At 40.4% G+C, this 26,877-nt stretch overlaps 1 protein-coding gene across 1 annotated transcript in view; it reads left to right on the top strand.

Annotated features, from left to right (window-relative positions):
- The first annotated feature begins 331 nt into the window (after positions 1-331).
- The window catches only part of LOC126480874 (GTP-binding protein 2), a 57,845-nt gene continuing 31,299 nt past the window's right edge, over positions 332-26,877 (top strand). The window contains exons 1-4 of the mRNA XM_050104252.1: positions 332-485; positions 1,186-1,356; positions 5,383-5,607; positions 10,930-11,139. Coding sequence (XP_049960209.1) covers positions 1,192-1,356; positions 5,383-5,607; positions 10,930-11,139 — 600 coding nt within the window. The 5' untranslated portion in view covers positions 332-485; positions 1,186-1,191. The remainder of the gene's footprint in view (positions 486-1,185; positions 1,357-5,382; positions 5,608-10,929; positions 11,140-26,877) is intronic.

The raw sequence follows: 26,877 nt of genomic DNA on the forward strand, positions 1-26,877 counted from the left end.
CAGTCTGCTAAACCCAAATGATAACAATATTTTAGTTACCATATCAGATTGATTGTAAGGTGACTTTTCAAGCATGTTGACTTTTCAAGTGTGTTCATTCAGACTAATTAATGTCCTTGTTCACGTGAAGCTTTTATTTTAATTTGTTAGGGGCTTGTTCTTTTAGCCATAGTTCAAATTTTCATTGGTCAAGGCTAATTTTGTGTGGTAATCAAAGAGTGAAACTATATTTTCTCTGTGTAGCTGTGCTGATGTTCTATTTTTAAGCTGAAAATGCTCTGAACGTAAACAGGCACTGTGCCAGAAGGCCTGAGGCATCACAGGTTCTTGGCTTCAGCTGCTGCTTTGTTTTTCAACATGTAGCTTCAGGGACAGTAGTGTCACTATGACATTGCCACTTAAAGGACGTCAATATTTTGTAGGCTGTTATACATCAATTTCTACAGATTAATATTTGCTTGTTTTCTTCTTGTAATCTTCAAATAGTAAGTCTATAAAGAAAGTTAAGAAGGAACTTGTGTCAGTTCTGTTTGTGGTAGCCATACATATTAACTAATTTTTTTCTGCACTTTTAATTGTAGTGCTTCATTGTAATTCATTTTCTAGAATAATTAAATGTAAATGTGTTAACATTGCATTACTGACTCTCCTGGGTGTGAGCACTATATGTGATATATTTGTCAAAAGCAGGCATATAGCTATGTTTCTGTCAAAGGAGCCATTCACTATTTTTCATTTTGTTACAAATCACAATGCACATATCAAATAGAATTATGTCAGATGTAAAGAAAGTTTCACTCTTCCACCCATTGAACAAGTAGGTCATTCAGTACAGTTGCATGTTACACAATGAAGCCGGCAGCTGGTAACTTTCACTCTGTGTGCTGTACTGCAATTATGGCATACCAGTCGCCAGATTTTTTTCTTCTCCTTTTCACTGTATTTTATAAAGATCAAAGACCGTATTAAACTCAATGTGTTTTCAATAAAGGAATTTTTTGTAGTGAAGATTTGGAAAACTATGCTGAACAGCAGCATACCATATCAATAATTTTTTTTCCTCTCCCATATCCATCACTTGTTTATGACATCAAACATTTCTTAACTACTTTCATTGTGCAAAAACAACAGTTTTGGTCAACTTTTCCCCTTGAGATTTCTAAAGCAGAAACTTTCTTTTTACAGGCACCAATGGACTTCCTCGGACTCTTCGACCCAGCGAACTCTGATGAGTTGGGAGATGGTGGTGAGACCTTCACAGACCAGCTCCCACCAGAGCCACAGGTGGGGAATGTGGAATATAAGCTGAAGTTAGTCAGCCCATCTAAGCAGCGCTTTGAACATCTTGTTACACAGGTAAGATGTAGCTGGTTATCACAAATATAAACTGCGGACACTTGGGAAAAGAAAATAAATTCAGTGTATTCCATGAAAATATTCATACAGGTGAGACTTCTCTTTTCCATAATGTTGTTTTATCTTGAAAAGTGCTTGCAAAACAATTTGAAGTACACGATTTGCAACTATGACAGAAAATCAGTTACAACATTGCAAACTCTCAGCCCCTTAGCACACGAATGACCTTCAGACAGTTTTAGTAATAAAACCATGAAGTCCAATTAATTTTTCTCCTGTACCTAGCAGCGACAGTAATGTAGATTATTCTGTTAATGCAGCTCAGGCTGTATAAGAGCACTTAAATGTCCTCTTGCGCATACAAGCATGTTTGTATAGTGAGGCATATCGGTCAACCTGAGCATATCTTTTGAAAAAAATGGTTACTGCCTGCTTTGTCGTTGTATGGTGCTGCACTGCGTGTGTTCATTTTCTGTGTTGCTTGTGCACAGGATGAGTGGTTTATGAATGAATTTCCATTTTCCTTATATTTGAGCAAAGTTAATATCTATTTTAAAGCATTCAAATTTGATGTCTCTGTTATTCTTCTTAGAGCTATAAGTTTTCTTCAATTTCCTGCTGCATGGAATAAGAGAAAGCTCTTGTGTGAGACATTCCAGTATTCAAACTCGGAGTCCTTTTACGTTAGTAGTGTGGGACAAAATGGGAATTTGGGTCGGATGGGGGTTGTGTCCGGATGGCTGAGGTAATCAAGGCGTACATTCGCAAGAAGCAGTAAATCTGGGTTTGAATCCCAGTCCAGCACAAATTTTCTCTTGTCGCCTTTGAAATTATTTCATTGCCTGATTGCAGCCAAATCAGAAATCATTTCATTTCACTAAATTCTTGCCAATGTGATGCCCACACATTTATTGTTGTTTTCTTCATTTTCATTCCTTCTGTGCCCTCCTTCTTCTAGCACCATGAATGAATTTACTACACAATGCATTATTAATTTTCCACACCCTCCTCCTGTACTAGTTGAAGGAGGCTCTGCTTCTATAAGTAGACTTGGTCAGTGGATCTGATTAGCTGGAGAATAACTTTTAGTTCCAAGTAGTAGAGCCTCCAGTTATCTGTAGTACCACTGCTAGAGCTGACAAACAATTGGAGCCTGCCCAGTGTCAAGAAATGAGGCAGCTATTTGGCAGGAGTATAATTAATTAGCACATGCTGATTAACTGGAAGTTGAATTGGAGGTTGTGATTAGTGTGCTCATTCTGATTATCTACAGAGGATGTGGAAGTGAATGTGGTGGTCATTTGATGAAAAAGAGCACATGGACATTGACACTGTGTGTACTCCTAGACGTAATATACCATACAGAGAAGCAGGTACACATACGTGTAGATTTGCAGATTGTTCTTGCAAAAGTGATTTTTCTGAAAGTAATACTACATTTGTCATCAAAAAATGCTGTGACTTAGTTGCTCTTTGGGGAAGTGTCACACTGTACAAAACTCAAGGTCTAGGTTTCAGTACCCAGTCAGTGCAAGAATTTTTTGTCACTTTTTTTTAATTTGAAAGATGCCAAGTAGTACAGTGACTCGGAGGCTGTGTTAAACTGTTCCACTATAACTGGCTGGGCGAATTAGTGCTTAAGTTGAGGAGTCATGTGCATTCCTCTTCCAGCAAAATTGTTCTTAGTAAAACTCTTGTAGTGTTCAAATCCATCTGTGGGTTGTGGACAGATTTACCTTTTTTAATCAGAAAATAAGTATGTGTTAGGTATGACAGAACAAAATCCAACACAATTACAAATTATATGTAGATTGTGTGGGCAGTCTTGTGCCACAGCTAGAGAAAGATCTTATCTCTACAATAATTTGAAAGAATGTCCTCTGGTGATGCAGATTTAGGTTTCCCATGATTTTTATAAATCTTCAAGGCATATTTTGGGCTGATTTCAGTGAAAAGCAAAATGCTGATTACTTTCCTTGGCCAACCCTCTTCTCGATCTGCTGAACTCATCAACAACTTGATGCTAAACCCAAGTTTTCCTTTCTTTCATTCTCCTGCTCCTGAAAGCCTTATACAGGGTGATTCAAAAAGGATACAATTTTAGAATGATACAGAAATTTATTGATGACCTACAGTCGGTAGGTGTGTCATTTTATAGCAAACATCCTCAAAATTGATCCACGTATTGCATTAGTACCCCATTCCGCCACCATGAGTGCCAGCATAGTGGTCAGTTAAAATGACTACTTCCACTGGTGCAGAGCATGCTCTCTGTGTGTTTTGGTTTCATGAAACAAATTCTGCAACAACTGTTTGGCGTAAGTTTCACATTGAATATGCTAAAAAATCTCCAAGCAGGCCTACAATTTACTCTTGACACAAGAACTTTGTTGAGACGAGTTGTTCACTGTAGCATGGTAAATCACCAGGTCACCCGCATGTTGATTGTTATATTGAGCAGGTTGGGGAGAGCTGGAAAACTTTTTAATTCCACAGGTTGATGAAGATGACCAAGACAGGGTGGTTTACTACTAGCAAGACAGTCCACGACCTCATTTCCTCATGAAAGTTCAAGGGTTCCTTGATAAACTGCTTCACAGGTCAGTGGATTGGCCATGAAGGGCCAATTGCATGGCCACCTTGCTCCTCAGACTTGACACCAGTGGATTTCTTTCGCTTAGGTTTTGTTAAAAACCGTGTGTATTATCCTACTAAACAATTTACCTGACCTGAAAAATTGAATCTATGCTGCTGTTACACAAGTTATGCCTGATTTGCTGCAATGAGTGTGGGAGAAAATTGATTACCACTGGGATGTATGCTGCATCACAAATGGTAGTTGCATCGAACCAAAATGACGCAAGACACTTTTATGGGAAACTTGAGGTTGTTTGCTACAAAATGACATGTCTACTGATTCTGTAAGTTATCTCAATAAATTTCTATACCATTCCAAAGTTGTAAAGTCATTTTTGACTCTCCCTGTATATATCTTTTTGTCTCTGTGAGTCCTGTCACCTAGTAAGTGGGAATTTTACTATGTATTTTGCAGCTGTTACACAGATTGACACTCAAAACTGTTAACAAGGAAACACCTTTTTCTAGTAGAAATATTTTAGATGGTGAATACATACATCCCATGGTGGGCAGCACAATGGTTAGAGCACTGCAATCATATCTGCCTGGAAGCAGGAAGGTCCTGTGTTTCTAATGAATTCAATGTCATTGAGTTGCTGAACTCTTTAACCTCCCTCCCTTTCCTTCAGAACCTTATCACTGTGTGTGAACATTCTTATATTGCCTTGAAATAACTGTTTAGGAGAAGTCACAGTCACAATTCAAAAACATTTGTCATTGTGCAGGTTCATCTGTTAGAAGTTGTACATGAAATAAATGAAAACTAGTACTTGACAACCGTGTTGTATTCCATCATTGTTGTGGACTTTTCATTTGCATTTTAACCTTTTGTCTTTTTCTTTTGTTGGTTTATTCACATTTATAAACTGTTTTTCTCTGTGGTTTCCCCTGTAGCTTCCAATAAAATAATATTATGTTTGCAGTTGGAAAGTTACCCAAGGGCTGTCACTTCGTCATTTACATTCTGAGTAAAGACAGATTTTTCAAATTTATTAAAGTAATTAATTGTGTGGTGCTGCTGATCCTTAGTGATACAGTCTTGCTTCATGTAGATTTCAGAATTTTTCATACAGTAAGTGACTTGGTTGTACCTGTGGAAGATGGAATAGTACAGTGGAGAAAATAAATTTGATTAGAGTTCTTCAGATATGTCCACAATAAATAATTTCTCTCCCTTGCAGTCTTTAATGTGCTATGTTTAGAATTAAATCAGGAGATGAAGTCATTCACTTTACATCAGTGTAATAAATTAAGTAAGATTGATCAGTTGCCATTGACATGGAACTTAATGAAAATCTCATATTTGAAATAATAATAATAATTGTTTTTAGTACTTTTTATTTATATTATGTTTCTCGAATAATTAATTATCGTCTTTTTTCCTCAAAGATGAAATGGCGACTGCGTGAGGGCCAGGGTGAAGCCATTTATGAAATTGGTGTAGAAGATAATGGAGTTTTGGCAGGATTGTCAGATTATGAAATGTCTGCAAGCCTGCAGACACTTCAGCAGATGGCTTTCAAGTTAGGTGCCACAACCACAATACTGAGAGAGAGACTGATTGATAATGAGAATGGAAATGGCAGAAAAGTAGCAGAGGTCCTTGTCAGAAAGGTAAGAATGATAGTAATAATATTGAGTGTTTCGAAAAGAATGAACTGATTATATTTATTGATGGTAATATGCTACAAAACAGGAAAATTTTTCAAAATACCCAAACACCTGAAGTTTTTTGCGATGTTGTTACAAGTACTCATTATGTCCACTAACAGTTGAAAGGGAAATATCTAGGCAATAACTAAATTTGTCATACACATTATGTAAGATCTCTTCACCAACAAAAGTTACTGTCACTGATTTTTTGGGCTTACAGGTTAAAGATTTGGGATGTGGGTACTATGCTTTCTGTCTATAATTATACAGTGCGTCATTTAGAAATTGCCATACGTAGTTATGCCAGTGATTACATGTGTAGGAAAAGAAGAGGGGGGGGGGGGGGGGTCCTGTTGGAGTATGAAATTGCTTAGTCCTCATTCATGGAGTTGTGGCAAAAACCATAACTGCAGCTCATTCCAGTCATTGTGCTGCCCTCAAAAACACCCCCACTCCTTACACGCACACACACACACACACACACACACACACACACACACACACACACACACACCCCCCTGCTGGTCCGGGGTAAGAATAGGCCCGAGGTATTCCTGCCTGTCGTAAGAGGCAACTAAAAGGAGTTTCAATCATTTCAGCCTTCCATGTGATGGTCCCCCTTGGGGTTTGACCTCCATTTTTCAAAATTCTACAGAAGTATGAGCCTTTTGGGGAAGGACGCCTTACGTGGTGTCTCACTGGTCCTCAGTGCACTACGACCTTGGCACTCAGCATTGTAACGGCGTTGTAACCACACCCACTATTCCTCAAATTGGGCCTAAACGCCTGATGGGTTGCACAAGTTACGCCCATAGTGCGTCCCCATCTGCACCTACGATCATGATGGACTTTCCATGGCACCCGAAATCCAGCACGGTAGCCAGCCCGTTGTGGTGGGGTCGTCATGTACCCTCTAGGTTGTAGCCCCCTGACAACACAGGGATCGTACTGCTGATACCTGAGCTGCACCCTCCTCACGTCGGCCAAGGAGTAGATGCCCGTCTCCTTGGGGCATCAGGACTCCCGGCAACGGTCATCCTGCCAGGTAGCCCTTGCTGAGGCTGGGTGGCGCCCGTGGGGACAGCCCCTGGTCGGAGTGGGTGGTATCGGGGCGGACGTTTCGCAGATGAAACGTCAACTGGTATCGGGTCGCTCTGCGGCCGAGTCTTTTAAAAAGAAAGGTATTGTTCCTGGTTCTGGTTCTCCTGCCCTTTCCCCCTTGGCCACACCCTGGGAGGAAGGACAGGCCCGCCGGCTTGGGGTGAAGTACTTCCCCCGCTATTTAGTCTGTTCTCGGACTGATGGGGGGACGTTCGCCACCTCCAAGCCCATGTTCTTTGTCCAGCACATCGAGGACATCTTCGGGGAAATCGAGGCTCTCAGTAAAATGCGTTCGGGCTCCATTCTTATAAATACCACCTCCGCCACTCAGTCGGCGGCGCTCCAGGCGTGCGACCGACTAGGGGACATCCCAGTGTCCATTGTCCCGCATCTGGCACTGAATACGACGCAGGGGGTTATTTTTCATCGGGACCTCCTGCTGCAATCTGATGAGGAGCTCAGGGCCAACCTGGAGCGCCGAGGCGTGCATTTTGTCCGGCGAGTCCAGCGTGGCCCCAAAGACCGTCGCATCGACACCGGGGCCTTTATCCTCGCCTTCGAGGGGGACGTTCTCCCGGAGAAGGTAAAGGTGATGTGCTACCGGTGCGACGTGCGACCTTACGTCCCGCCTCCTATGCGCTGCTTTCGGTGTTTGCGCTTTGGACACATGTCGTCACGGTGTGACGCTGAGCCCCTTTGTGGCGATTGTGGACGTTCTCTTCGTGAGGAACATACATGCACCCCACCACCTCAGTGCGTCAATTGTCCTGGCATCCACTCGCCTAGATCTTTAGACTGCCCCGCGTATGAGACGGAGAAGAAGATACAAGAATTAAAAACTTTGGATCGCCTCTCTTATTCTGAGGCCAGGAAGAAGTATGACCGCCTCCATCCCGTGACGTTCAACTTCGTTTGCCTCAGTCGTGTCCACTCCTTCCACAGTATCCTCACCCCTGTCCTGTTCCCCCTCCACCTCCTCACCCCATCCGGGGTCTATGCCTCCGCCTCCCAAATCCCTCCCTTCCAAATCCTCCTCCCTCGCGTCCCGTGCCCCCTCTTCCCCAGGGGCCACCCTTCCTCCTCCTCCCCCTCCGCCGCCTGCCAAGCGATCCTCTTCTCAGGCGTCCATCGGGGAAACGTTCTGGACCCCGGCTTCCGAGGTCCGGCGTTCCAAAACGGACCCCATGCGTGAGGACCTTCTTCGGGTCCAGCCCACCATCCCCGTGCCTCATCGGACTTCCCAGAAGGCCTCCAAGAAGTAGTCTTTATCCCCACCCCGGCGCGTTTCGTCTGACGCTCCATCCGTGAGTCGCTGCTCCCGGCCGTCCTCAGTTTCGCCGGGACGCTCTGCTGCCAGGCGCTCAGCTGGCCTCTCATCGGCGAATGATGCTGGCCCTCCTATGCATCCCGGGAAAGTGGCCGCAGCTGGCGACGACTCGATGGAACAGGATCTGCCTCCCGCCGGTTGTAGCGCTGTTCCCTCGAAACCTGGCCCTCCGCGGCCATCGAGGTGACCAGCTCTTCACCCGTTTCGATCCCCCTTTTTTCTGACTAGCGATGGCTTTGTTACATTGGAACATAAGAGGTATTCGATATAATCGGGAGGAATTACAACTGCTCCTCCGCCTGCACTGTCCGCTCGTCCTTGGTCTCCAGGAAACCAAGTTGCGCCCAACTGACTGTATTGCTTTTCCCCACTATACCTCGGAGCGGTCTGACCTCACCCCCGTGGATGGTATTCCAGCTCATGGTGGGGTCATGTTGCTCGTTCGGGATGATGTCTGTTACCATCCCATCCCATTGACCACCCCACTCCAAGCAATAGCTGTCCGTATTACTCTTTCTGCCTTTACTTTTTCCGTTTGTACCGTCTACACTCCATCGTCATCCGCAGTTAGTCGGGCTGACATGATGAACCTGATTGTTCAGCTTCCTCCGCCGTTTTTATTGTTTGGCGACTTCAATGCCCATCATGCATCCTGTCAGAGAGGCTCCCTCTTGGCGGATGTCTTCAACCATCTCAATCTTGTCTGCCTCAATACTGGCGCCCCGACTTTCCTCTCGGACTCTACTCATACCTACTCCCACTTGGACCTCTCGATCTGTTCTACCACTCTTGCCCGTCGGTTCGAGTGGTATGTCCTTTCTGGTACCTATTCGAGCGACCACTTCCCCTGTGTCGTTCGTCTCCTGCACCACACCCCATCCCCACGTCCTTCGAGCTGGAACATACCGAAAGCTGACTGGGGACTTTACTCCTCTCTGGCGACCTTTCCGGACCACGATTTTCTCAGTTGTGACAGTCAGGTCGAATACCTCACGGCTGTTATCATCCATGCTGTCGAACGTTCCATTCCTCATACTACCTCTTCTTCACGTCGCATTTCCGTCCCCTGGTGGAATGAGGCTTGTAGAGACGCTATCCGTGCTCGATGACGTGCTTTACGCACCTTTAGCCGCCATCCTACGTTGGCGAATTGTATTGGATACAAATGACTCCGAGCGCAATGCTGTAGAGTCATCAAAGACAGCAAAAAAGCTTGTTGGGCCTCTTTCACCAGCTCCTTTAACAGTTTTACTCCCTCTTCTGTCGTCTGGGGTGGCCTGCGCCGGCTGTCGGGCATTAAGGCCCACTCCTCGGTACCTGGCCTGACTTCAGGTAATGAGGTCCTTGTTGATCCTGTGGATGTCTCCAACGCCTTCGGCCGCTTTTTCGCGGAGGTTTCAAGCTCCGCCCATTACACCCTGCCTTCCTTCCCAGGAAAGAGGCAGAAGAGGCTCGGCGACCTTCCTTCCACTCGCTGAATCTGGAAAATTATAATGCCCCCTTTACTATGCGGGAACTCGAATGTGCACTTACACTGTCCCGGTCCTCTGCTCCAGGGCCAGATGCCATTCACGTTCAGATGCTGGCCCACCTTTCTCCGGCAGGCAAAAGCTTCCTTCTTCGTACCTACAATCGCATCTGGACCGAAGGTCAAGTCCCCATGCGTTGGCGTCACGCCGTCGTTGTTCCTATACCCAAACCCGGGAAGGATAGACACCTTCCTTCTAGTTACCGCCCCATTTCTCTTACAAGCTGTGTCTGTAAGGGATTGGGCCAAGCTGGTTTAGCCACCGCTACCTGCTCTCCGGTGACCCAGCCCCGCAGTGCCCTTGTGGTCATGCTTTAACAGTGCGCCATGTTTTATTGTCGTGTCCCCGTTTTAGTCAATCTCGTGTTGTCCTGTCTCTGCCATCTACGTTACAGGATATTTTAGCTGATGACGCTCGAGCAGCTGCTCGTGTTCTTCGTTTCATTACTTTGACTGGCTTGTCCAAAGACATCTAACTCCTTCACTTATTTTATCTGCATCTTTGTAAGAACTTTCTGGGGTCCCCCCCCCCCCCCCCCCTTTGAGTTTTACTAGATTCTATGTGCTCTAACAATTGTGACTGGGCGCTAATGACCTCAGTAGTTGAGCGCCCTTAAACCCAAAATAAAATAAAATAAAAAAAAACCACACACACTCCTTCTGCTGCCACTGAGCCCCCATACATGCAGGTTATGGTGTTATGACAGTTAAATTTATCATCTGCATGAAATGTTACATCACTGAAAATTAACCACAGAATCTATACTCTAAGAGTGTTTTGGTGGCACCAGCATGTTTGCTTTTATCATTAACACAAGGCACTTATATATGAAAAGCCTTCAGTTGAGTAGTTCTCATCATGTTTCAGACTGAGGTTAAAACACAATTACTGATGGATCAACATCGAGTTGGGTTTCTCTAAGACTCTGTGCCATACCCATTCTGTCAACACAAATTTCTTTTGTGGTAAGGTCTTATGAGACCAAACTGCTGAGGTCATTGGTACTATTTTCTTTCCTGGAATATGTACTGTGTTGTAATTTAGAATATTATATAAATAGATCATAGGGATCATAGGGCAATAATAATAACATTGCAAAATATAAGAAAAGCATGATTTTTGTAAGTATTTTGCATTTAGTCCCTGTTTTGTAATGTATGGCTCTCAGTATAAATTGTTAAAATTAGATCATTATTTTTAATCACCGGCTTGTTGTAGTTCCATCTTTTCGTGTTGATTGTGTTAGTTTTGACTAAACATTGTGCAGCAGGATTGTCAATCTTGTATTGTATTGTATGATTGACAAACAGTTGTATTTTACTTGAGGTACCTGATGACCAACACAACATTGAGGTACGTGTAGCTGTAATGGGAAGTGCAGATGCTGGAAAGTCAACATTGCTTGGAGTACTCACCCAAGGACAGTTGGACAATGGCAGAGGTTGTGCTCGGCTCAACATGTTCCGTCATCTCCACGAAGTACAGTCAGGAAGGACATCATCTATATCACATGAAATTCTTGGATTTGATTCGCAGGTAAGGAAATATAGACAATTATTTTGCTTACACACAATTTACTGTTTACTTATTTTTGACAAATACGTTATCGCATTTTGTCATATGTTCTCACATTGTGTCGTATTTACCTTTCTGTAAGATCTGAAAAGGTACTTACAGATAGAAGCAATATGCTGCTTTAAACATTCATGAGACATGAATTGAAGTATGTAACACTGGGAAAATAATCTCTGAACCTTGATTAAATACATCATTGCCTGTCAAAGACTTACTCAATGAAATCTTGCACAGCTTATGATCCGTACAGAATGTGCTTGTTTAAACTTTTTCCGTTTTGGTGAATTACAATGCAGACATTGCATGGATTGTTGTTTAGGCTCCAAATAGATGCAATAACACTTTTCCAATTTCGGTCACACTGCAAGAAAAAAAATTCTTTTTCCTTCTAGTATAGTGGCGTAGCTAAATCACACATGATTGGGACTTTTTCCAGTGGTATTTGACTTTTGTAGAAGGGGCTGATAAGCAGTTGTGATTGTAATTTGTGTTGAATCTTATTTTTATTATTTGTCAGACTTTTCATGTCGCTGGGTAAATAATCAAAGATCTTTATGGCTTAATGTCTGCTAAACAGAATGTTTACACTACACTTGTCTGACTATTCTGGACTATTGCTGTGCAGTGTGGGATTCGCATAAGTTGGGGATTGACAGAGGACATCAATAAAGTCCAAAGAAGATCAGCTCACTTCGTATTATTACGAAATAGGGCAGAGAGTGCCACAGATATGATACACAAGTTGGTGTGTCAGTCTTTAAAACAAAGATGTTTTTCATTGTGGCAAGATCGTCTCATGAAATTTCAATCAACAGCTTTCTCCTCAGAGTACGAAAATATGTTGTTGGCACCTACCTGCATAGGGAGAAATGATCATAATAAAATAAGAGAAATCAGAGCTTGCACCAAAAGCTTTAAGTGTTTGTTTTTCCCGCTTGCTGTTCGCAAGTGGAACGGTAGAGAAATAGCTTGAAGGTGCTTTGGTGAACCAGGCAATTAATTGTGAATTGCCGAGTAATCATGTAGATGTAGAATCCTTTTCCTGTTTGTATACCATACTTAGACTGGCTGTTATAGTGTAAGTCATTATGCCTCTAGTATTGTCTTTACATATATTACTGTTGTTTTTGAGCTGTGAGCGTATGTTGATAGCAAATTTACAATGGAAGAAAGTGTGCAGTGTGGATATGGTCAGTATTGATTTTGTTTGATTAATGCAGGGAGACAAAAACAACAGTGCTCTTAGCCCACTGCTGGCCACACTGAAATAGTTTATTGTGCGGTTTTGCTCTGTGATTCTAGTAAGGCCAAGTAGTACCCTTAAGAAGTAGTAGGAGACCTTTACTTGTTCCTTGGCAGACACAATTTATTCAGGTTCTACTGACCCGATTATTCTTTGTCTTTTGCCCTCCAGAACTTCACATTGGAAGATTAGATGTGGTGTGTTAACCTTCTCGCCACTTAGTCTACACTTAGGGGCTTCCTCATCTATAACCACCATGTGTAGGTGTTTATGTGAGTTCCCATGGCCTGTCATAAGTCCTACCAAAAATTTCATCTGTCTCCTGTGCAAGTCCAGGATTATGGAACTTCTCGTTGAACATGGTTTCATAATTGTTAGCTTTTGATGTTTTTGTTTTTGGATCATATTCTGTGTGCTGCCTCCTGATCCACTGATTTAGTTTTTATTTTACCATTTCCTGAATGATGGTCAGGACGGGTTCCGATCCAATAATGGAATCACTGCACTTGCCCTGGCTAGCATGGCAACTAGTTCACTGTCACTACTTCCTGTAGTCCTGACCAGAGACCCACAACAGGTTTACCGTGCTGCTTTCCCCTAGCCTCACAAGGGCTTCATGGCATTGTGCAACAATCTTTGATCTTGTAGCACGAGCTGATAGAGATTTAAGAGCTGCTTGGCTGCCTGAGTAAATGTAAATGCTATGATCCTTGTAGCACCCACACAAATTCTCCTCTTCACACACCCTGATTGTGTTTGTTTCCACCTGGCATTCTGTGACCAGCTTCACTTAAGAGACTGCTGTCTCTAGTGTAGGCTATACCCCATATACTCTGGCCCCAACACCTTCACGTGTTTTCAACCTGTCAGTACATCAGACTCTCTCCTGAACAGTGTCACGCTTCATTCGTCCACTGCACTGAAAGATTTATTGAAGCAGACAGAAGTTATTGTATTATCAGCTGACATCTCTCCACCGTTCCTATATTTACCACACTCACTGTATTGGTATGCTGCTAATTCTGCCTGTTATGGCCAGTCTCTGAACTTTGCCAAACTCCTTAGCAGCCACTTTCTGTTCCTCTTTATTCTACCATTCTCTAGCCTCATAAATTATTATATTATATGGCATATGTCCAATACATACTCCTGGAGTTTAGACCCTAGTTTTTACCACCTAGTTCTCATAAGAGCACTTTTTGCCTTGGAACACATATTTGTATATGAGGTGCCCCTGATAGTTTCACATCCAGGATTACTGCTAGATACTTCATTATTTCCTCTACCGGTAGAGTTTCATCAAGGAGCTAGAGATTATAGTATGTGTGTTGTATTTGCTTCCTCGTAAATGGTACTACAACAGTTTCCTTTGGACTGACCCTTAAATCCTGTTTTCTTCACCAGTTTTCCACAATGACTAGTGCAAAATGTGCCAGTTTTCTAACAGTACTAGCAAATTTGCCAAGCATTACTGTGACTAAATCATCTGTGTATCTTTGGCAAAAGTAGCCACTAGTATTTAACTCTTCAATGAGTTCATTCTCTACTAGGTTCTACTGTAGTGAGTATGAGACCCCTCCTTCTTTAGACACTCCCAGGTGGTGTTGATCATCATGTTTTCATTCATCATGGTGGCTTTGACCTTTCTTCTACTTAGCATAGTCTTAATTGACCTGCATATGATGGTCTCAGTGCCATGCCCTTCTCAAACTCTAACCACTTATTTGAAGGCCATATTGCTAAAAGCTCTCTTGATGTCCAGGAAAACTTGGTGAAGTGCTGTAGTGTTGGTTTACATGTAGAGGAACATCAGTTAACATTTTCTCCCTAGTATGCACATTAATCAGTGTGTCTGATATCTGTAAAAGACAGGAGGCTCAGTCTCATATCAATGGCCTTGGTATGACCAGTTCTCTGCAGCTTCAGAATGAAAACAACCCTCACTGTCCTCCAAGCAGTAGGAATGATCCCTGCTGCTAGGCTGACCCTTGCTTGTTATGGTAGGGCTTGAAGAAGACCATGTGGGTCTGGAGATTTAAACAGGTGAGTGTTCAGACTGACCACTGGATTTTGTTTTTAAGTCAACACATTCTTTGGCAGATTCACAGTTTTCCTTTTGATTACCTGTAAACCAGTGTCTCTTAGGGATTGATTCCTGGTCTGTGTTATCTGCCAGAGTGCAGTGAGAGAAGTGAGTCTCAAGTACCATATCCAGCACCTCACTCGCTGTCCTTGTATACCCATCATCCACCTCCCTTAAAAGTTCCTCCTGGATTATTTGGTATTCTAGTGGGGATTTTAGGACGTCTAGCACAAGTAGCTGTACCTTCCACTATGAATGCACTTCCTGGTGATGAGATTTTAATGGCAGTGGTCACTGCATCTGCCATTACCTCAAAGTCTACAAGTTCCCTTATTGAAGTTCTGACTTCAGATAAGCATGAGTTTACATCTTTCCCATATGAGTCTCAGCTCACTTTCCTAGGATTCCTACAGGCCATGGTCTGTTTTACTCCCATTTCAATCTCAAACTTAATGCACATATGGTCAGATAAGGATGGCTCCATCACTACATGATTGGTTGACATAACTACCCATTACAGTGGACCCAAAAGTTATGCCAGTTACTTCTTCCCTTGTTCTATTCACGAAGGTAGGCTTCCTACACCCGTTCAATATTTCCACTTTATTTTGTAGTAGAAATTCTAGTTGGTGCTCAACTCTGCTGTTTGGTGTCATTGCTTCCACTCACTAGGTTGTGAGCATTATTCTGCTGTGAGCAGATATCTGCCAGTCTCCTCACTTCTTGGAGAGGAGTACTGTCTTTGTAAGGAAAGTAAGTTGAGGCCAATACAATTTCCCTCATGCTTCCTTCCTCACATTTTTCATCCTGAGGGTCACTATGTTCTTGGAACAGAAGTCTGCCATTGGCGAGAATGAAATTCTTTTCTAAATATAAATGCATGTTCTGAAGATCTTTAGATTTCTAGCATAAATCAACTTATCTCCAGCCTCTTTATATAGACAGGGTTACCGGATCATGGCCATGTCCACCTCCTGTCCTGCCCAAGATGACCCAGGGCAGCAATTGCTACTTTACTGTGTTGGAGGTTTATCTGCAACATTTGCAACCTCCAACTTTCTGCTATGTTCACTTCTCATGTCTTTGATTATCCTGATGGCAAGCTGTGAGAACCCAAGCACACTTTCGGGTCCTGTTTTCACATTGCCACCAGGGATTTTTTGCCAACTTTCACCACAACGATTTGGCCATCAGGTACGTATTCCCCGTTGATTAGCTTCCATTCCGCTGTTGATGAGACCTGCTGGTTCTATGCCCTTATTTTCTTGAGCAGAGTCTCTAGAGGGATAACCTTAAGGCATTTTAATACCCAAACTGATACCTTTGCAGTCTTGAAGAGCTCACCCTCTTTTTTGATCAACAGCTTTCCCTCCTTTCAAAGAGATCATCACCTTAAGCCACTCCACTGTCCCCGTCCCCTCACAAAGATAAGAGCACTTTTGTCGAGATATCCCCCCTCTGGAATTTGAGTCCTGGACTTGGCATCTCCAGTCTTCTCAAGAGAGCCAACTGAACAACCTCCATCTGCTGCAAAATGATGTTGATCGGTAGATCTCCCTGTTTTATAATTGCCGTCCTGAAAACTGTGACTGCAGTACTAAAGGTCTGTTTCCTTATTTCCTGTCCCAGCTTTTCCTGGATCCATTTATTCTGAGAAGTGGGAATATGAGACTCGTTCCTTTTTCTCTTGTTGCCTGTCTTAGATGTAGAAGGGGTCTTTACACTCTGAGACAGTCATTTTATGGAGCTCTCAGATTCAAGAGCTTTTAGTTCCCTCCATTTACTTTTGGAAAGTCATTTTTTACCTTCCTTTTCTTTTTGTTCTTTGAGGAGTTTCCTCCTCTGAGTCTGAGATTTGGATTTTATCTTGACTTGGTCCAACTTCTCAGTAACTGTTTCCTCTTTTTGGACTGGTCTGTCTCCAGTCTAATTGCAGAATCAGTTTCCAGTAGTTCCAACCCCAATCCTTGGGTGTTTGAGGTCTCATCAAGTCCCTCGGTTTTTGATCCCACAGGAATTGGGGATCTATTTCGTCGACATCACAGAACCCCATGTGGTGCAAGGCTAATTATTCGGGGAGGTTGCCCGGTACCCCTGAGGACCCATTGACACATCTCCTGTGTCCCACACACCCGTTGGCATGGGGGTGCATCAAATCATGGGTTGGGCATGTAGGGAGTCAACCACAGAGAGATATGGGGTATAGTGGAGCACTCATCATCAATTTCATCCACTGAGGCCTGTCTGGCCTGGGAGACCTCCTGCCAGCAGCTGTGCTACTATCTGCACAGCACTTAGCATCTTGTGAAGACACAAGCCTTTCCACCCACATGGACAGTGCTTCTACAATGTGGTGTCACCTGGAGAGATGTGGTAGCATGAACAGCTATTTAAAGACATTACATTACATTAGAATACTTTTTATTGGTCCTTTTGATCATTTGTTTTACAAGGTATACAATATGATATTGGACAAGTCATTGTGATTTACAGTACATGTTTTTAATTTTTTTAGTATTTGGCAATAAATTTTTATGTTTCAAGATATTCATCTATACTATAATAACATTTTTGCAATAAATATTTATGGACAGCGGTTTTAAATTTTGAAGTGTCTTATATTGTTTTAATGTTTGTATGTAGCTTATCGTATAGTCTGTTTCTTGTTTGCAGTGGTCCATTCTGTTTTAGTGTTGTGTGTGCATGTTGAACATGTATGTCCTGCTTTCTCCTTGTGTTATACAGATGGATACTCTGGTTAGTTGACACAAGATTGTTGCTATTTTCTATGATTTTCCTTACAAATATGATTACTTGTAAAATGTACAGACATGGTTGTGGAAGGATATGTAGTTTCTTGAATAAGGGCTTGCATGAGCTTCTTGATGCAGCGTTTTCTATGGTTCTTACAATTCTCCAATTCTCTTTTGGCATATAAAACAACTTTTGCTAACAGATGTGTTTCCCCAAAAGATTATGCTGTATTGCAGTAAGGATTCTGCCTGGGCGAAGTATACATCTTTTAGCGTCTCTTTCGATGTGAATTTTGATAGTATCGCAAATGGTATTTAATTTATTTGTAATGTATTTTGTATGTTGGACCCATCTTACATCTTCTTGGATCCATATCCCAAGAAATTTTGTAGAGCTTAAATTTTTGAGGGTTCTAGTAAACAACTCTATGTCTGGTGTGGTGGACATTTATTTTGCACTGTGTGTGTATGCATTGTAACTGTTTTTTCTGTGTTTATTACTAAGTTGTTTCCAGAAAACCACTCTGTAATGTGTGTGGTACAATTTTTAATCTCACGTAGTAATTTTTCTTTAGTCCTTCCTTTTATTATCACATTTGTGTCATCCGCAAATTTTATGTAATTATGGCATGGGCTAGACGGTTCCAAATCATTTACAAAGAGTAGAAACAGAACTGGTCCCAGAATGGAGCCTTGTGGTACACCATACTTGCTCTGCTTTTCTGAGCAGTAGGACTTTATCTTGTTCCCTTCTTGTATAGTAAGCTCAACTAATTGCTCTCTATTTTGGAGATATGATTTTATCCATTCATAGGCCGGGCCCCTCATACCTACAGATTCAAGTTTATGAAGCAAGATGTGATTGATGACATCGAATGCTTTAGAGAGGTGGGAAATATGGCTGAGATATGTTCTTTATTGTCTATAGCATTTAAGGCTTCATTTAGGAATGCAAAGATAGCTGTCTCAGTAGATTTAGATTTTCGGAATCCATGTTGAGTGTTTGAGAAAATAATTATTTTTTTCTATGAAACTGATTAGTCTTTTGTAATAGATTTTTCAATTATTTTGGAAAAACCAGATAATAGTGAGAAAGTCCTGGAGTTTGATACTTCTGTTTCTATCCCTTTCTTGAACAGGGGTTTTACTTTCACTACCTTCAATTTTTCTGAGAACACCCCTTGTGATAGAGACCAGATGTTGACAAGTGGCCTGGCTATGAGGGGAGCACATTTCTTCAAGATATAGTCAAGAGATATTGTCAGTACCAACAGAGCATTTGGGCTTCAGTTCTTTGATTATATTAAGTATTTCCTTTTCATTGGTGGGGCATAGAAAAATAGATATGTTAATTATAGTACATCTGGATTGATTTATAGCAGTACACTGTAAATTTTGATTTATAAGATGTTCAGCTATCTTTGTAAAGTAGGAATTAAATTTATTTGCAATTTTTGTAGGTTCAGTTATCACAGTTGAGTTCTCCATTAGGCAGTTAATGTTATGGAAGTCTGTCTGTTCTGCTGCAGTTTCTTTCCTGACAATATTCCATATGGCTTTTGTCCTATTGATGGAATTTTTATGTGTGTGTCATTCGCCATTATTTTTGCTTGTTTGGCAACATTTTTTAATATCTTTTTATAAGTTTTGTAGTAAGTCAAATTCTGATGATGTGAATTGTTTGGACAATCTGTGCAGTAATCTTTTTTGTTTGAAGATACTAGAATACCTGGATTAATCCATTTATTTTTTGTTTTCCTTGTGTATGTTTTCCTCTGGGTTGGAGGGAAGCACAGTTCGAAATAGTAGTTAAAATTGTTAATAAAGTTATTATATTTTCCATCTGTGTGTTCACAGTTATAAATCTCTTTCCAGCTTTCTTTGCCCAAGTAATGGAGAAAATGATTTATATTTTCATAACTGTAGTTTCTACTGGTGATTGTTAGGCAGTGTTTAAGCTGTAGCTCGGTTTCCATACTCAGAGTTTTTGAGCTGTGTGATCCCCAAAGCCTGTGTTTAGTGTTTCTATTGTACAGTTCATTTCTACATTTACAAAAATCTGATCAATCGTGGTACGTGAAGTCTTTGTGATATGAGTTGCTGTTTCTATGGTGGATTTCATGTTAAAAGTTTGCAAGAGATTCAGTAATTCATTCTTTTCTTCGGTGTCCTTTGCATAGTCAATATTAAAATCACCACATAGAATAATTCTTCTGTTTCTTTGTGTTATTCTGTTAAGTGAATATTCCAAACTTTTTAGGAGAGTATTTATGTCACCAGGTGGAGCTCTGTATAAACAAATAACGCTAGTTTAATGTCTACTATCTCAACTCCTGATAGCTCTACATCTTAGTCCTTCACCATTTCAACAGGAAATTTTATACTATTTCGTATGAATATAAAACTGCCACCATGTTTAAGAATTTTTCTACAGAAATAACCACCTAACACAAAGGTAGGAACACAATATGTAACTTGTCCTCATCAAGCCAATGTTGTGCGAGACACAATAATGAGGTACTTCTTAAATCGTTTTCTAATAGGATTTGGATTTCACTTGTTTTACTAGTTAGTGATTGCACATTTTGGTGGAAAAAGAACCAAGTTCCTATTTTTGTGTTCTACCTGTGAGTTTTTATTTTGTGTCCCCACAGAAAATCGTGGCTGTGAGGCGGACGTCTGGATTTCATCTGATACATCATTTCTGGTATTTTTTAAATTTTCTTTCCGGGGAGATGTTTTACAGTGGGAATTGAACATTTCTCTGGAATATATTTGCATGCATGTATTTTCACCCCTATTACTGCTTATAAGTTTCCCTTGTTCATTATAATCTGACAAACATCTATGAACATCTTACTAAATATTCTAGAACCTAGTCTGTTAAGATGCAATCCAACTTTACCAAGACACTTGTCATTAAGAAATTTGTTTGGGTCAATGAATATTACACCCGGTTTATTACATTCCTCTTTAATATTGTCGTTTATTCTGTGTACGTATCTGTCACTTACCGACGCTCTGTACACAATGCCACTGATTATAATTCTCATGGTGTTGTAGACGTTTCTGGCCGTTCTTATTAGGTTTCTCATGTTGTTGATGATTTCTTCTTCACTGCTGCTTCGTAGACAGTTCATTCCATTATGAATAAATAGACCTTTGAGATTTCTGTCACATATCTTAGTAGCGCTTGCTGCTGATTTTAGGATATTGCTGAAATGTCTTTGTAATTGCTTAGTCCTAATTCCAGGGTGAACGACTATTTTTGAGTTTGGAACTACAATGTTTTTTAACATGGAGTCACCTATTATTAAAAACTCATTTTCTTTTGCAGTACTCAGAGGATGTTTCATTTCATTTTTGGCACTTGTATCACTTGTCCACTTATGTTTGTTTCCCACAGGAAGTTGTAACCTGAACACCACTTATTATCCTTATAACATGCTTCAGTGTAATGAAAACTTTATTTTTAATGAATAATTACCTCATTAGAGTAAAAATTAGATAAATCAGTCCACTTTCTTTTATTTAAATCATCAAAGCCATTTATTATAGTTATACTAAAGTTGATGGGCTGTTTGTGGGAAGAACTACAACATACAACTTTCATTTCAGGTCCCAATCAATGTTTTAAAAAAAATTTACTGAGTTATTGGTTCCCCTCCTTTATTATTTTATGGAATTTGCCAGTCCATTGTATAACACCTATTATCCATTTCATAATGATTGACAACGAGCTTCGAACTCCTGTTCTGTCTACATCACATGATGAACACCAATGTGTTGAACCTCACTGGAATCATGGAAATGTTTACTTTTATTTCAGATGTGAATATTATATTTTGGTTGAATGGGCAGTGACATATGTAGTGATATTTTGAGGCATGTCAGCTTTTAAGGACCCGTGAAAGCACACAGGTTATGTTGATTTTCTTCACACAGATAAAGATACAATAATTCTGTGTTTACAGGAGACTTTTCATTGTTTACTGACTACTTGTTTCATCACAATAATGTCCAATTCAAGATTCTGGGATAAATTAACTGTTGTAGGTATTGTGGCAGAGAGAACATAGATTGTGATTTGGTTGCTCTTTGAAGACACGATGAACATTTATATCCTCAATGAACAAACAAACTGCAAAAACCAGAGATTTCTGTATTGTTTTAAGCACATATTCTGTTGTATAGGTAGATAGCGATGTGGTATGTACACTTGTGGCAAAAGTAGCACTTATGCATTATGTTGTAATACGCCCTTTTTAGCAATTAAGTATCAGTCACCTTTGTTCTGTGCAAAATCTGCCTGCCCAATCCCCAAATATAACTGTTTATTCTCCGACCAATACAGTTTTACTCCTGTTGATGGTCCCACTATTTTGGCATATTATGATTGTTTCATTACTCAGTATCACAGTGAAAACATTGTGTATATACTCTACAAGGCTGCATAGTTATAAATGATAAATGCATTGCATTTAACCTTAGATTATGTGTTAGAGATAAGTATTTCATTAAGTATTTACTTTCCTTGTGTACCATTATTATTTACTCACAGTGGTGCTGTACACAGTCTGTGAGTGAGATGCATATGTCCCTCATCATTATTGTCGCCCACACATTGACTTACTTCATACTGCCTCAGCTGTATTTACACCTGCTGTGAATAGCTCAAGTTTAGGCATTACATTACTTATGGTAAGAATCACGGCTGTTGTATTCTTTCTACCATGATACCCTTAGTGCTCACATGCAGTTGGAATCCATGGCATTTTGTGTAATGTACTTACAGTGGTCTTTTAACAGGTTCCAAAATGAGTCTCGGCCCTACAAGGATACCACTAGTTGTAACTTGCATCTGCATCATGACATGGCATCAAATTTCCAGAATAAACTTTTATTCTGCAGCAGAGTTTGCTTGGATTTGAAACATCCTGGCTGATTAAAACTGTGTGCTAAAATTGGACTCAGAGCTGGGACCTTCCAGAGGAAAAATTCATCATGGAAACAGCCCCTTAGGTCATGGCAAAGTCATGTCCCCATGGTGTCCTTTCTTCCAGGAGTGCTAGTCCCACAAGATGTGCAGGAGAACTTCTGTGGAGTGTGGCAGGTAGGAGATGGGATACTGGTGGAAGTAAAGTTGTGAGGATGGGTTCAGAGCTGTACTTGGATAGGTCAGTTGGTAGAGCACTTTACCCATGAAAGGGTTAGGAATCTTGGTCCGGCACACAGTTTTAATGAACCAGGAAGTTTCATGGCATTGATTATTTGTAATTACATGCATTGTAGCAAGCTCCCTAGCTTGTTGTTCACACTGTTGTTTTATGATTATATTTAGCTGATGTATTGTATTAGGCATAATAACTGTTTGATGATGACATAATGCCAGAAATTGCTATAGGAGAATAAAAGCTTCTATAACCATAAGTGGAAAGTGCTATCCTTTAAGCTCTACATTGTTGTTTTGCAGTAATTCAGTCCATCTTCCATTTCACAGATGTATTTTATGATTGTGTATTTACTATTTGTGATTTGATCATGATGTATAACAATCAGAGATCCAGTGGGTAACTTTTCAAGGAACATTCCTTCATAATGCTCCTTAACCACTTTTCACAATGTCAGAATGGTAATATGCACCACATTTTTTCCCAACAATACATAAGCCAGCATTTTGCACTAATCCATCTTTGTTACCAGTGTGGCATATTACAATTTTCTTTCCAGAACTGTATAAAGTTCGAATAGTTTTTCCAGCCATTCCACTCTTGAACATGTCCTCTGTGGTAATCATATCAATTTTTTGATACATAAGACATTTTTTGTATCTGTTATAAAAACTTTCTGCAAAGATTTGGACCACACCAAATTTCATCAAATAGTCCATCCAGTATATCACTTGTGTTTTAAATTCCCACAATAACCAATATCTTATCACTGTTATTGAATTATTTTCCATCAGCGTAAGCTTCTTGTTGAACATTTTGCAGTTGAAGATCAATTTCCGAACACTATGCCAAAGGGTTACCGAAGTCAGTCAAATCTTCCACTTCATTCCTCAACTTTTCCAGGATGCCCAATACTTTTGAAAATCATTTTTTCCACAAAGAAACTTGTATTTTCCATCATTCGAAGCCTGTGAAAGCTTGTCCCATATGAAATTCTGTCATATAACTGGACTATTCTTCCTTTCTTTAAAGTAGGGTTTGTTCACCCCCACCCACCCACCTCCGCCCCCTGCCCCCCTTCTTGAAATTTGGTTATCGTACTTTCGATAATACTTGGATGATCATAGCCATGGACCTCTCTCAGCTCTGTAAGTGATGCATGTTCTCATACAAGGCCAAAGCAGAAAAGTATATCACATCATCTATCTCGTTTGAGAACAAAACCATAAAAATGGCAACATGATTTTACCTACCTGACAAGAAACCCTGACATCAGTGTGTCGACAGTTACAGATGAAATATACTTCAGAGATCTGAAAACGTAGCATCTGCGAGTAGTACACGTTGCACAAGGATGGAGATGCTAAATAAATTAAAAGTGGTATTGCCATTTTATGTAGCATTGTATGTATAAAAACAAAACAGCTGTGAATTACAACAGCTGAGATTCTGTTCCACTTTTTGCATTGTTCATACACTTCACCATGAGGCAGTCTGCAACATTCTTCCTAGACCATTATTGCAACAAAACAACAAACTGGAAAGGAAAAAACTCAGCCAGTAAACAGAGACCTTTATATCTTGAAACTTTGAAAAGGAAGTTGTTCTTGAAAATATGCTGTGGAATCTGCGACCCTGCTAAATTGACAGTGCACAAGGCATGCTTTTATGTAGATATTTCCATGTATGTTACTCCCTTTCCAACCAGACTAGAATATTTACCTCTAAAATGAGACATTATACTTCCACGATTCAGAAAAAGGTATGCAACACAGTGTTGTGCTTCTGCAGTGTAATCTCAAGGAACTTGAAGCCTGGGGGTCGAACTTTATGAAATTGGTAGTTGCTCAAAAAAAGGTTAATAATTTACAGTGAAATTCTGTTGATCTTTTCTATTGCTGGAATACCTCCATTATATTTAGTTGTAACATTTGCATGCATCATCATCACCCCCCCCCCCCCCCCCCAAACAGAGCTATTTCACCTTCTTAGAGATACAGTGGCAGGTAGTTTGCTGTGTAACAAAACTGGGAGTGAATTCCACATCGTCTTCTGTTGAAGACGTTTAGTGCTTATTCCCTGCCCTGAAGAAGCTGATTTACACTGAAGCGCCAAGGAAATAGGTATAGGCATGTGTATTCAAATACAGAGCTACGTAACAGGCAGAATACAGACTGAGGTTGGAAACGCCTGTATATGACAACAAGTGTTTGGCGCAATTGTTAGATCGGTGACTGCAGCTACAATGGCAGTTTATCAAGATTTAGTGAGTTTGAACGTGGTGTTAGGCCATGGCATATGTGCGCGTCAGAAGTGTCCGACAGCAAGCGACATCTGGATATGCAACACTCCAACAAACAGCTGCATCGGGGGAGAAGGTTTGGTTTCCTACATGCAAGCGACCATCTCCCGCTACAAGATGGCTACTTAGAGCTGACCAGCCATCTCTATAAAATGGTGCCCCTAAACTGTAGACTACTGTAGCTCGAGTTGAGAGTAAGGCTACAAAATTAGCTTTACTTAGGAAAATAAAGTGAAAAGGAATGCTGTGCATGAATTTTGCAAAAGGAGGAATCTTCATGGAGAATTTCATAATTTTTATCATCAACCATGGAGATCACCAGATAAATTCTTCGAACACACGTGAATGAGCAGAGCAGCATTCGACTATCTCATCAATAAATGAAAAACAAGTGTTCTTTGCATGATCAAGAACTTTTAACAGCCAATAAGTGTGAAAGAATGACTGACTCCAGTAAATACTAAAGAATGCCTCTTGGATGCTAGAGCTATCTGTGGTGTAGTGGTAGCGTACACTGTTTGAAATTGTGATTGAAATAAAGACCTGTGTTCAGTCCTGGCTGTTTCTCATATTTTAACTGACTCAGCTGCAATTGTGTATACTAAGTTTTATGTATACTGTTTACACTGCATCACTAAGTGTATCATTTAGGTCTTGCCAAAGTATTTGATCTGTAACTGTATACACACTTATCCCAGAATATCACAACATTTAATTCCTAGTAAAATACAATGAGCAATCATGAAATTTTACTGATATTTGAGTTAATCTGAATAGTCTGTGTAAGTAAAGCATACAAAATTTTTGAAAAGAAAAGTCAAACATTTTGTGAAAAGATTTGTCTCAAAGTCTGAAATAAAAAAATATTAGAGAAACATTTGATGCACCTCATTTCCTGTTTACGATAATGAGCATCATTCAAAGACATGTCGAATGTTTCTCTGATCTATTTAATTCTTTTACACAAAATATTTGACTGATTTATTTCATTTTTTATTTTCACGTTTTGTTCAGAAAGCAAGATCTTATTGACACCTTTGTCTTCCTAACATCTTCTGTTCTCAAAAAATCCCAACTTTGGTACTTGTTTCAGAAGAAGCCTTTTTGACATTTAAATATCACACCAATGTGTATTTTTATGTATAAAATAGCTAAGCCTTGAATAGATGAACTTTTTGACACTTCATTCACATAGCTTGCAGCAGCTTTTCGTGAAATATTTCAATTTTTCCTCAACTCACTAATTAAGTTTTCCTTAATTACCCTGATTACTTTCAAGCAATTAAATAATTTCATGCAAAACTAGACCTCAAGCTGGTCACTTTGATACCCTGTTTGCCTGTTTCTCTCTCTTTGGCTGTGAAAATTCAGACAAAATCTTATTGTGTAATTTATAGGGAGTCTTGTTTTCACTCTGCTCACACATTTGACAGAAACATATCAAATGTTAATCATATGTTAAAGTAGTCCATTCTACATGCTGTCATAAACAGTTGAAGATATCAAAACAACATTTTTTGGAAATGAGATACGATGATTTTTATGGTCACTTGATTCCTGATGCATAGGAAAGAATTCAGAAGCGCCACGAGCGACCCATCCACGGATATAACAACCAATATCTCAAGAATTAAAAGATATATCATTCTGCTCCCAACTTTAAATACAGTTTAGATATATTGGTTACATTTCATATGCAAGAATGTATGGCCTAAAGTGAACTATACAGTTTACGCAATGTGATTTTACCTTTGCAAACTCTTAAAAATTTTTTGCAGCCATATACTCAGTTTTGTGCAGCACAGTAATTATGATGAATAATGGAAAGAAATTCAGACCTTTATTGAGCAAAGATATCAAGCTGCAAGATAAGGAAGAATCAAATTTTTTCATCAAACAAATTTCTTAAAATCGGATGACAAGTATTTTGCAGCTGTTGGTACATCTGCTCCACTGCTTTGCCGAGAAGTCTCGTTGCTGTTGCTCTCACTGTTGTGCGTGCTGCAGTGACATGATTCAAACATGGTTGAATTCAAACGTCGCTAGTTGTAGCAGAGGACAGACAGCACCCTGGATGTTGCTCATGCAGGACACTTTCATAGCTATACGTGTGGTAGCATTTTGTCGTCTGAAGGTGTTGCGCACTG

The sequence above is a fragment of the Schistocerca serialis genome, chromosome 5, assembly GCF_023864345.2.
Source record: "Schistocerca serialis cubense isolate TAMUIC-IGC-003099 chromosome 5, iqSchSeri2.2, whole genome shotgun sequence".
Classification (NCBI taxonomy): Eukaryota; Metazoa; Arthropoda; class Insecta; order Orthoptera; family Acrididae; genus Schistocerca; species Schistocerca serialis.